Source organism: Mesoplodon densirostris, chromosome 11 (genome assembly GCF_025265405.1).
Source record: "Mesoplodon densirostris isolate mMesDen1 chromosome 11, mMesDen1 primary haplotype, whole genome shotgun sequence".
In the NCBI taxonomy this organism is placed as follows: domain Eukaryota; kingdom Metazoa; phylum Chordata; class Mammalia; order Artiodactyla; family Ziphiidae; genus Mesoplodon; species Mesoplodon densirostris.
This window is the reverse complement of record NC_082671.1, coordinates 48930290-48943410: the sequence shown is the minus strand read 5'-3', so window position 1 is coordinate 48943410 and position 13121 is coordinate 48930290. Positions and strand designations below refer to the sequence as shown.

At 41.1% G+C, this 13121-nt stretch overlaps 1 protein-coding gene across 5 annotated transcripts in view; it reads left to right on the top strand.

Moving 5' to 3' along the window:
* Positions 1-13121, top strand: part of DIP2B (disco interacting protein 2 homolog B) — a 244992-nt gene that overhangs the window by 218524 nt on the left and 13347 nt on the right. For all 5 annotated transcript variants that reach the window (XM_060111725.1, XM_060111726.1, XM_060111724.1 and 2 more), the window contains 7 exons: positions 1350-1459; positions 1597-1677; positions 5049-5172; positions 6740-6861; positions 8092-8203; positions 10774-10883; positions 11368-11498. In XM_060111725.1, the coding sequence (XP_059967708.1) occupies positions 1350-1459; positions 1597-1677; positions 5049-5172; positions 6740-6861; positions 8092-8203; positions 10774-10883; positions 11368-11498 (790 nt within the window). The remainder of the gene's footprint in view (positions 1-1349; positions 1460-1596; positions 1678-5048; positions 5173-6739; positions 6862-8091; positions 8204-10773; positions 10884-11367; positions 11499-13121) is intronic.

Sequence of the window (13121 nt, the reverse complement as noted above, 5' to 3'; positions counted from 1 at the left end):
TTTTCTTTAACTTTTCATTTTGAAGTAATTTCACTTACAAAAAAGTTGCCAAATAGTAAAAGAATTGCCTTATACTCTTTACCCAACTTCCCCACATATTTAAAAGTGATTCCATGATTTAAGTGATTTTGTTCCAGCTATTTCAGTACATTCATAATCAACAGATTTTGGCAATAAACGTTATTTAATATTAATCAAAGCATAGCATCAGCATTATTCAAAACTCAGCTGGCAATAAATTTTGTTATGTTTTAGCCGTCTTCTTAGTTTCATACGTTGGAATCTAATCTTTAAGTGACCATCAGGAAAGGCATACAAAGCCCTAGCATTATTGAGAAAGGGAGAGTTTTCCTTTTTTATCTTGAGAAAGGGAGAGTTTTCACTTTTTTTTCCCCAAGTGGCAGGCCTCTGGAAAAGTTGAAAGAAAACTATAATGAACACCCATATACCTTCCCCTAGATTCATCAACTGTTAACTTTTTTTTTAACTGAATTCTTTGAAAGGAAATTGCAGACATCATGACACTTCACCTCCAAATATTTCAGCAGTGTATCTCTAGAGAACAATAACATTCTCCTAAAATTTTCCTCATCAGCCACAATGCCATTATCCTATTAAGAAAGTTAGCATTAATATAATGCTATCATTTAATAATACACAATCTATGTTCATATTTCTCCACCTGTTTATTATAGTAGCTGATTTTTTTTTTAATCCAGTATCTAAAGTCACACATTGCTTTTGGCTGTCATGTCCTTTAACTTGAAAGCTCCCAAATCTGTTGTGTCTTCAAGACACGGACCTTTTTGAAGAATCCAGGCCAGTTGTCTTGTAGAATGTCCTACAATCTGGATTTCATTGCTCACTTAAAATAAAGCCCTTCTGATTTTCCTGATGAACTCACTCTCAGTCCTCATAGATGGCAGATTTCTTTTCAGACCAGATATTTATTACTGTTAAGCCCCCTGTTAGGGTTTTATCCATGATTGGAACAGATGAAATGTATCAGTAGGAACCAATGCAACCAACTGTCACCTCCTCGGAGTGAAAACTTCCCTCCACCCCCCAATCCATGTCTCTCCTGTGGTCCTATTTTCTTTTTTCCAGCACTTCCTGCTACCTGACATTATTTGTGTGTGTGTTTATTGGTTGCCTTTCCCCACTAGAATACAAGCTGTATGTCTTGTTTGCTACTTTGTCCCAGTGCCTAGAAGGGTGCTCAGTCAGTATTGGTTAAATGAACGTTTGAACCAGCTTTGGTCAGTCTGGAAATGCTTGGGGCTGGCGTGAGGGTGGTACGTAGCTTGAATCGCCATCTCCAGAGAGCTGATTTTTGCTTTTACTTACAGGCGTAGGCCCTGCTTCTGTGATGGTTGGGAATCTGGTTGCAGGAAAACGCATAGCACAAGCTGCAGGAAGGGATCTTGGGCAAATTGAAGAGAATGATTTAGTGAAGAAGGTAAGTGTTCCAGAAGTGTTGATATTTACAAACAAGTCAAGGACAGAACCTACGCTTCAGGTAACAGATGGCAGATGCATTGTCCAGCTTTTTCAAAGTTGCTGACCATGATTCTTTTTTCTGCTTTATGACTTCAGCACCAATTTCTGGCGGAGATTTTACAATGGCGAGCCCAGGCAACTCCTGACCACGTACTCTTCATGCTGTTAAATGCCAAGGTATTAAAAATGCAATTGTATGTCTAATCAGCTGGCTATTGTGAGAGTATCTTAGGCACTCTTGATCTCTTTCTTTCATCGGAAAAGTTCTGTTGCCAACTCAGAGGAAGGAGTTGTTGCTTTCTCCTTGTTTTGATATATGAGGATAAATTGTACAGTTATTTCAAGGTTGAAATGAGACCTCCTGGAGTGTTATTCAATACTGTCTCTTTTTTGTCACAATCAAGTTGTCTTTATTCAGTTCTGATAGGAACCGTAGGACAACCATGTAATTACATAATCTACAGATAGACAGACTGCATTGTGTCAATGTAATTTTTAACCCAGTTTGACTTTTAATTCTTTGATTTCCACCAGAAATAAAATGACTTTAGATCAACATTTTAAAAACAAGTTGTTTCTAGTACATACTGAAATTATTTATTGCTAACATAAAAAGCAAATTGAAAATTATTCAAGAGTATGTTTAACTATTGCTTTCTAATGGATGGTTCGCCAGAATATTGTATTTTTTAAGTTATGCATTCCATGGGAGTCTGTTGAGATTTGTTTTTTTTGTTTTTTTTTTTTGTTTTTTGTTTTTGTTTTGTGGTACGCGGGCCTCTCACTGTTGTGGCCTCTCCCGTTGCGGAGCACAGGCTCCAGACGCACAGGCTCAGCGGCCATGGCTCACGGGCCCCGCTGCTCCACAGCATGTGGGATCTTCCCGGACCGGGGCATGAACCCATGTCCCCTGCATTGGCAGGCGGACTCTCAACCACTGCGCCACCAGGGAAGCCCGAGATTTGTTTGTTTTAATGGCTGAGTCCAAAGCTGAAAGTACTGTGACCACAGCATAGAATAATAATTGTCACCAGCAGGGGGAAGACTGGAGGGCCTGGAGTCCCCTTAGGGGACTTACCCAGATGGCCCCCTTCTGCCCCAGGTCCTGGATTCTGATAGTCTCTCTCTCTCTCTCTCACACACACACACACACACACACACACCACACACATACACAGCTTTGAGAATTTATGCAGTGATAGAACCTGAGAGGAATATGCTGTGCATCTTAGTGAAAAGTCAGTTAAAAATCTCAAGAACCATTCCTCTATGGTAGAAAACTTTGGGACTTCCTTGCTCCACCTCTGCGTGAAGGGGGCTTCTCTTCAAGCCCATGGATTGATTAGGGTCCTTCCATTTCAGTAAGAAGATGTCAATCCAGCTTGTTCCCCACTCCACTCCCAAGCTTGGCTACAGTTAAACTTATGGCCTTGTCAAATCATACTTCAGATCTATTTGTTAGTGAACGTAAGTTGAAATTTGCTTCTTGCGTAGAGAAATAATATATATGGATGACTAAAGGACATGTAGTCCATCTATTGTTCTGCATATTCTAACATTTTACCTTGGATTAGCCCAGGCCACCAGAAAGCTTAGGAACCATACAACATTGTTCCCTTATGCCCAGAAAATGCTTCTTACTGAAGTTTAATTTACTGCCGTACCAAGGACCAAAAAGAGAGCTATTGTAAGAAATGGCCTTATGAATTTAACCCTGATTTTAGCCAAAGGAATATTCCTTTTAGTGTTATAACCTTAATGTCCAACAATAGACAATTGACTAAATAAATTATGGCATATAAACATGAAATACTATGCAGTCATTGAAAATAATGTTATAGAATAGTGGATGACCCAGAAAATAGTCATAATGTGGAAGTAGGAAAAGTAGGATATAAAATTTTAATAATAACTGAGTACTTACTGAAGACCCTGTCCTGGGTGCTTTCCATTTCATAGTTCATTTTAAGGTTAGGGGAACGGAGGCATAGAGACATAAAATCATTTGCCCGAGGTCACAGGGCCCTAAGTGGTAGGACTAGGAAATTAGCTCCTTCATTTGAACCCAAACTAGCTTCAGAGCCCACATTCTTAGCCAATGCTATACAGCCTCTGGCATAATATAGTATGATACCTTTTTTTTTTTAATGTTGCATGTGAATTTATATATAATACATACTCATTTGTTAAAAACCAGGAAAATATACAGCAAAAGTTAATAGTGGTTACATCTCATATTTACTAATCTATATTTTCCAAATTTTCTATATTGAACTTGTACTACTTTATATTAATGAAATTTAAAAGTTATTTTTAAAAGAAACAGCTCAATAGACTTGTTTTTATCATGAGTTTTTAAAAGTTAAGTTACAATAATTAAAACAGTGTGGTATTGGCACTATATAGACAAATAACAGTTTGGTTTTATCTGGTAAAGTTGAAGGTAGGCATACCCAATGACCCAGCAATTCCATTTCTAGGGCTATACCTGACCAAAACTCATATATTTATGCACCAGGATATATGTATTAGAATGGATTGTCCATCAGCAGTAGAATGGATGAATAAATTGTGGTATGTTCATGCAGTTAAATACTGTGCAGCAACAAAAACAAATGAACTATACACCTAAGCACGAGAGGCTAGATGACGCTTAATAGAATGTTGAGAGAAAGAAGCAAATCACAAAAATATATATGTACAGCACAACTCTATGAAAATCAAATATTTCATAGGTGGTAAAAATATAAAGAAAAAGAAATTAGCCACTAACATTAAAAAGTCATGATAGTGGTCCCCTATGGAGGGAAGGAGAAGGCACCCATGGGGGTGCTTTTAAGCTGCTGGCAGTGGTCTTTTTCACATCAGGCTGGTTCTTACACAGATGCTTGTTTTATAATTTTTTATTAAGCTACACATTCATATCTTATGCACTTTCACACTCGTGTGTTATATTTTACAAAGACACGGGTTCAAAAAGCCCAGCTCGGTGAAACTTGAATTGGACAATAAGGATACTTATGAAGACCCGCAGGAGAAATTATTCTCAGGACCTGGAATAATTGGCCATCTTCTAATCTGCTAACCTTTGTGAATTCACTGTTAGTGTTTTTGTTTACATCTCTGCTGTTAGAATACTCAGAGCCAAACTCGTGTTTTACGCAAGTGTACTTGACCACATAGCCAGCGTCCTGACCTCACTCATACCCTCGTCCCGCTTTCATTTCTTTTATTTTCCCCTCTTCTTTTATTTCTTCATTTAAATACAGAATTGCTATGTATTTTTAAAGCTACCTTAAATAAGAGAGACTGTAAATACATACGTTTGATTTAAGTTAATGTTGTTAGTCCCTAAGTACCTTCAAACATTGAGAAAGAAAAGGAATACCACACATGTCTTTTGGTGCTTGGGGAATTTTCACTGCACTTGATAACTTGCTACAGATAATCTAGCAAGGCACAGCCTTCCATATAATGTCAAATTGGCTATGTTTGTTACTGTTTTCCTTACTGAGCGTCAACCTGCTTATACTTTCTTCTATTAACAGGGAACTACTGTGTGCACGGCCAGCTGCCTTCAGCTTCATAAGCGAGCAGAGAGGATTGCAGCAGTTCTTGGTGACAAGGGACATCTAAATGCAGGAGACAACGTTGTGTTACTCTATCCACCTGGTAAGTGCTGGATTGGTAGACTAAACAAGCTCCATTGCTAGACTATAGACTCTAAGAGGACAGGAGCTCAGCGCTGTTGTACATGACCACGTGGGCTGTGGGCACAGGCTCATGCCATGGGAACAGGCCTCTCCTCTCAGAGTTGTGCAGTGTGAGGGCTCTGCCAGAACCGAGTCTGTTGTATTTACTCTTGTATTTCCACTGTCTAGCTCAGTGCCTGGCACTATGGTAAATATTGAATGAGTGAATGACAACTTCTTGACTTTTGGAAACACTCAAAAGAGACACTTATTTCTAGGAGTGCTCAGGAACGGGACTGTTTCACCCAGTTTTCAAAAGCATGTTGTGTGTGAACTCTGACTTCACATTCTCCACATCGTAATTGGTGCTTACTGTCCCTCAATTATTACTGCGTTCATCTTCCACGCTGTAATTCAGCAACCTTTTTACATCAAGAGGGACTCAGGGACTTCCCTAGTGGTGCAGTGGATGGGAATCCGCCTGCCAGTGCAGGGGACACGGGTTCAATCCCTGGTCCGGGAAGATCCCACATGCCATGGAGCAACTAAGCCCGTGCACCACAACTACTGAGCCCGAGTGCCACAACTACTGAAGCCCACATGCCTAGAACCTGTGCACCACTACGAAGAGTAGCCCCTGCTTGCCACAACTAGAGAAAGCCCACGTGCAGCAACGAAGACCCAGTGCAGCCAAAAATAAAATTAAAGAAAAAGAAAAGAGGGACTCAGAATTACTTGATGAGTTTGGTGTAAATATTCAAAACTTTAGGTGAAATATTTCAGTTGTCCCTTTCTTTAGTCTTCTGCCACCTAACTCATACATCCAGCCTTCTGTGGTCTTTTATCCCTTTTACCTCATTTTACTGTGGTTCTCACTTTGCTCTTTTATTTACATTGATAGTAAGATTTCTTAGAAGGTCATCTGGTAAAGGAATTCCTCCAGCCTTGTTCCTGGGAGATTGTCTTCCATCTACCAATTAATCATGGTGATGGACCACAGCATTTCCCAAGGAGGCCACCATTCGAGTCCTGATATTGCAGAGGCTTCGTATCAAGTGATGCTTGCCTCCCTAAAACCTGCACCCACTGGGGGAGTGACATCTCAGGGGTCCAATTGCTGTTCACATAGCGGCCTTCTAAAGAGTAAAAGAAAGCTCAGGTGTTCCTCATCTCTCCTTTTCCCATTCTTTTATTTTCCAAGTGGAGCAGCCCTAATTTTTGCAGTTATTTCTTGTAAGTAATATCAAGTAATGATGTCAAAATACCTTCGTCAGGTATCTTTCAGGAGTTTACTTCTGACCTCCTTTCTCATTATTTATTCTCTCTATGTATTTTGTAAGTTGTTTTATATGCGTCTTTCTTTACCTTCAGTTTCTTCTAAATTTAAAAAATTTCTTCTGTTAATGTCTCTGTTAAATTACAATCTAATGAACCCATCTGGCAGATGATTTAATAAACTGGTTTGGGAATAAATAAATTGGTTTTGGAAGCTCTGGCTTTTGCTTTCTCGGTGACAAACCAGGCAGCTAAGTGGCTATGTCTTGCAGGCATCGAGTTAATCGCTGCGTTCTATGGCTGCCTGTATGCCGGGTGCATACCTGTGACCGTCCGACCTCCTCATGCTCAGAACCTCACAGCCACATTGCCCACTGTCCGCATGATTGTTGATGTAAGTACCGGGTATAGCTTGCCTCATCCTCATCTCATAAAACGCAGAGTCAGACGACTAAGGATCCTTACTCATTTTCCAGTCTAATTGAGTCAGGAAGTCAAATCTGTCTCCTGCAAACTACCTCCTTTTCCTTTATCTGATCAAAGTGACCATCATTTTCCAGTGAAGGAATGTGGGAAAGCAGTTTTTGGTGAGATACCCAAGGAGGTATCTCAGGATTGTGTTTTTATCATGAACATTAAGGAAGTGAAGCTGTCATTAGTATTTCTCCATGAAACTTATTTTTTTCCTTCTTCTTAAAAAAGTCCTAATATTTTTTCTGCACAGTAACCAAGGTAATTTTAAATGCCAAACTGAATTCTCCCCATGTCAGGTCACTTTTTGGGGGATTGTTCTTATAAATTCGCTTGGTATAGTATTAAAGTATACTGTAGTAGGAAAGTAAGATAAATCTTATTCTAATCATATCCTAATGCACTTTAAAGCAAAGAGTTACAGAGTTCCAATTTATGTAACATTTGTTTCTCTAAGAACTGCTGCTCCATCCCCAACTGGAGCCTGCAGTATAAAAGCCGCATTCACCACAGATGATTTTACTACAAAGTTCAGTTTGGCAAAATGCCCTGGTTATATTCTGCAAAGTAGGCCGGAGCAGCAGGGAGGGGAGTTTCCTTCCACTGATGCAGTTTGCGGGGTGAGGGGAGTGGGGTGAGGAAAGTGGGTCCCCATGCGTTTCCACATGCGGGTGTGTGGGAGAGCTTGTTCCTCTGAGTGCAGAGTCCCTCAAGTTCAGGGTATGTTCTAGGTCCGGTGTGCTTCACCATATTCCCTTGACTGTTGCAAACACTACCTCCTTCAGAGATGATCCTCCAACACCTCTCATTCCCTGAGTACTACGAAGTCCATGTTTTTATTTTATTATGGTCTTCATGAAATCAAGAGATCTGGGGATCCATACTGAGGTTATAACCATGGAATATCTGAGAATCACTGTTGTAAACAGTAACTTGTGTTATGAACAAGTCCATCATTCTAATTCAGTGTTACGCATTTTTCAGGACAAACGTAAGGGGAACACTGACCTCCACTGTCCTGTGTGTATTCTTTGAAAAGCTGGTACTGCCCTGTCCCAGTAGGATGTGCGAGTCACTTTTAGCAGCAGCCAGAGCCTATGGTGCTACACGGGGCTAAGCCTTGTGGTGCTTATTTTTGTCCACTTGTTTCTAGGTCAGCAAAGCAGCCTGCATCCTCACCACACAGACCCTAATGAGGTTACTGAGGTCCCGAGAGGCAGCAGCAGCTGTGGATGTGAAAACCTGGCCAGCTGTCATTGACACAGGTGAAAGGGAGTTTTCTCCAGAGGCAGTGAGGGGGCAAGAACATTCACTCCCCGAGATTTCCTAGATTCTCATGCCAAAGGTATTTACACAGCTCTTCTGTTGCAGCCCGTTCCACCTGCTAAGACAGAGGCAAAACTTAATATCCATTCAGCTTGAGTTACCAAAGGACTGGATACTGCAACGTCCAGATCCAAAGAAGCAGATCACAGTGTGCCACAGCTCTGGAAACAAAACGTGGCTTGCTGTTACTCTTGGCATCGTCAAACAGTGGTTAGGTGTTTATGCCAGATGTGACCATAGACATGTAGGGCTAAAAGTATGGGGAAGATCTGACCCTCGACTTCCAGATGTGATAGAGTTGGAACAGCATTGCACTAGGAGTCAGAAGACCTGGTTCTGGTTCAAGCTTCAGTCCTTATTTTCTGTATAACCTTGTCTGAGATTACCCTTTCCTAAAATACTACCTACCCTGGCCTGACTCACATATTTATTGAGAATATCAAATGCAACATAATATGAAAATACTTTGAAAACCATAAAGTGTATGAATTTTAGATAGTGTTCATACTAAAGAAGGGGGTAAGACATTGGGATAGCTGGAGATGGTGGTGGAGGGGAGAGTGTGGGTTTTGGAGCTGGGCAGACAGGTGTAAATCCTCATCCTCTGCTACTCGTAACTACTTCATGGGGTCATAAAGATTAAATGACATCATGTAAACCACCAGCATACAATCATAGTAATAACAACATCTAACTTTTTATTGAGCCCTTACCGTGTGGCAGTCATCTAACACGTATTACCTAATTTCCTCCTTCTACCAACCCTATTAGATAGGTGCCAGTTTTAGCCTCATTTTACAGATAAGAAGACTGAGGCACAGGGAGGTTAAGTAAGTAGCAGAACTGAAATTCAAACCCAGTTAGTTTGGCTCCCCTCCCAGCCCCTTAACCATTAATTTCCTCTCTGCCAGTTTTCAGTAAGTATCACGTAGTGTCCACTTCAGGGACATTTATGTGGATTTAAATGCAGGGATGGGGCATCCCTGGTGGCGCAGTGGTTGAGAGTCCACCTGCCGATGCAGGGGACACAGGTTCGTGCCCCGGTCTGGGAAGATCCCGCATGCCGCCGAGCGGCTAGGCCCGTGAGCCATGACTGCTGAGCCTGCGCGTCTGGAGCCTGGGCTCCGCAACGGGAGAGGCCACAACAGTGAGAGGCCCACATACCGCAAAAATATAAATATAAATATATATATATATATATATATATATATATATATATATATATATATATATATATATATATATATATATAATAAATAGCATGGATGACATCTATTTATGGTTATTGTGTCCCGATGCTGAGCTATATTTTTTTACATTTGTTACTTAAGGATATAGACGAAGTCATTTATAATATGTAACACAAGTGGATTGTGTTGCTGTTAGTGATGTAGATAGATCTACTGTGGTTACTGGACTCAGTCACGTTTCAGGAAGACCTGGAATGTGGTCTGTGATACAGACAACAGAAAGGTTTCTTTAGGTACTTGAGTGGCCCTTCCCTACACAGAGGTGAGTGCCCAATGATACAGAGATTGAAAAGTCAAGAGTCAGAATCGTTTCTTGATCTGGAAAGCCAAAGGAGCCACTGAGGAGGCATGGCTGGGGCCAGAGACATCCTTGATATCTTTGGATATGACATACTTATAAAGCAAATTTGAAGGGAAGGGAGAGGTTATCATAAAAGAGCAAAGGAAAATAATTCCCAATTCTAGATTATCATTCTTAAAATCAGTCATGTTACCTTGGAGAGAAACTGTCCAACTTTTAAAGCAGTCCATGATTACTGTGACATGTACTAAACTGTAAATAATGAACTTTAACTTGAAACCAGCATAACAACAAGTAAAGCTTCTTGAGTTCTCTTAAAGTGCTTTATATAAATTAACTTCCTAACAGTTCTGGGAGGGCAGGTATTATTACCACTTTAGAGATAAGGAAACAGACACAAAGAGGTTAAATAACATCAAGACGACATCACTGAGAAATGGCAGAGCTGGGATTTGAACATGGGCAGTCTGCTTCTTTAGCCTGTGTTTTCAGCTAGTATGTTATATTACCCCTCACTAATCGTCTAGGAAATACATCTGCCTGATGTAGTTTCCTTGTTTATATTGTCTATTGGTGCCCTCAACCCGAGCCCTCCTCCAGGAGTGACACATGTGAGCCGGTTGGTTAAATACGAGAAGCCTCAGCTTTAGCAAATCCCAGAAGCTAAGTGTGGCCATAGCAAAGCCACAGAAGACCAGTTGAAGAGCAATGATTTTCGAGTTCCAACGTGTCTGATTTTTTTTTAATGTTATTGAAGTGTAGTTGATTTACAATGTTGTGTTTAATCTCTGCTGTACAGCACAGTGACTCAGTTATACATATATATATATATATTCTTTTTCACATTCTTTTCCATTATGGTTTATCAGAGGATATTGAATATAGTTCCCTGTGCTATACAGTAGGATCTTGTTGTCGACGTGTCTGATTGACCTCGGGTTTTTTCTTTTCCTTGCAGATGATTTACCCAGGAAAAGGTTACCTCAGCTGTACAAACCACCCACTCCTGAGATGCTGGCGTACCTTGATTTTAGTGTCTCCACAACTGGCATGCTTACGGGAGTGAAGGTAAAGTAGTCGGGATATATTTACTCTCTCACCGAATGCTGGTAAAGTGCCAGGTCTGCAAAAAATAGAGATGACCACTGCCCCAGGGCCTTCAGATGGAGAGGCCAGCTGGTTGTATCAGAGACCAGTAGGCAGAGGATCAAGGGCCACTGCTATATTTAAATAAAAGCATTGGCTCTTCCGGAATAAGTTATCCCAAGGAATTTGTGTTATGAAGTGTTCTGAACCTAGCATAGAAGCTAACATAACACGAGTTAGTTCAAGCCAGTATGAAGTCATAGATTCGTATTTCATAAAACTCAATATTGAGAAATTAACAGATAGACTTACCCTTCAGTTAGACTTAGATTAGGCTTTTTGAAGCAATGAAAAATATCCATCATTTTGAGGAGTTGGAATGGAAGCTTCTCAAACCTCTCATTAGAGCTGCTTTTCTGCCTGTGGGATGCCAGTTCCATCCTGTTCCATGTTCCTTACCTTCCAGATGTCCCACTCTGCGGTCAATGCTCTCTGTAGAGCCATCAAGCTCCAGTGTGAGTTGTATTCCTCTCGGCAGATCGCCATCTGCCTTGACCCTTACTGTGGACTTGGCTTTGCACTCTGGTGTCTCTGCAGGTAGGCATGGAAAAGCAAAGAAACAGAATGCATGGGAATATCTTTGGGTCTGTGACCATCTCATCCTTCCATTTGCTTCCTTAATTTGGTAAAGTTTCCATAAAATGCTGATGTTTTCCAGAATTTGTGCATCTAATGTATCTTCGATGTTTGTCTGGTTTTGTTTGTATTCCCTCTTTCTATTAGTTTTATGCCTCAGACAAAAGGGCAGTGATCTTACTACCTCTTCTGTGCTCCATCCTGTCATCCTCATTTTAGAAGCAGAGCCAAGTAGAAGGATGACACTTGGGTGAAATGTCGTACTGTGTCAGCCAGAATGCACCCCCTAGGCTTGGCAGGAAGGAATGTAATGAGATGGGTGACAGCATATGGCTGGAAAGTAGCACATTGGCCACACTGTTCCTTGTGGGATAGCAGATCCCAACTCCTTCTACTCTCCTCCCAGAGGACCTCATCTCAGCCTGCATTTTTGCCTCCTTGATAGGCATCTTCATGAATGCTTCACAGATGGCCTCAACTCAACATCTTCCTTCTGTGTCCCCATTCTTAGGATGGGGTCGTCCACCCAGGGGCCCATGCTAGGAACTTGGGCTTTATCTTCGACTCTGTATCTTTATGTCACACTTCCAATTAAATGTCAGATACTTTGGCTCCATTATTCTTAAACCTATCTCTACATAAGAATCACCTAGGGGGTCTATGAAAAAACAAAATTAATGGGGATTCCCTAGACATACTAACCTAGATCTCCAGAGGTGGAGACCACAATTCCAGTATTTTTTTTTAATACAGGATTCCTGGGCTTCTAGTTATTCTGGTCTATATTCAAGGTTTAGGAAGTTGAGGATTCATGGCTGGAGATTGTACATACGATATAGGACTCTGACATTCCTTTCCTTTTTATCCTGGGTGCACTGTCAGGGTTCAAGCCCTCATCCTCTCTCACCTGGATTATTGCAGCCTCTCCTAACTGTCTCTCAGCCTTCAGTGACTCGTGTCTCCAATACCCCCTCCGTGTAACTAGCTTTACCCCAACTTCAAGCTATAGTGACAGCCTGCTGGGTAAATTCTAAACTCCTTCATATAATAACAGATCAATGATCTCACAGTTTGGCCCTGACCCTTCTGGCTTCACTTCTCACCACTCCCCAGGCATTCTATGCTTTAGTATTTCACTCTGGAATCCTCTTTCTGACAACCTTACACACACCATGTAATTTTATATCGCCGTGCCTTTGCATATGCTCTTCCTCTGCCTGGAATGCCCTCACCAGCTTCCCCATTTTTCCAGCCACTGTCAAATTCCTACTCATTCTTCAAGCCCGAGCTCAACTGTCGCCAACTCAGTGAAACACCTGCCGCCCCTTGCGTTCCCAGTTTGAATGACTTGCTCGTCATTCTGTGATCTTGATGGCCTTTATTCACATCTCAGTTACCACCTTCCACAGTCTGCTTTATGCTATAGTTATTGTATCTTGTGAGTTGCATAGGAACAAGGCTGATTCTTAGACCTTTATATCTAATATGACCCAACCCTGTCCTTCATGCTCAGTAAATATTTGCTGAATTGATGGTGTTCTAGGATGAATTGATAATGTCAGCTCTTGCTTTTTTTCATTGCAG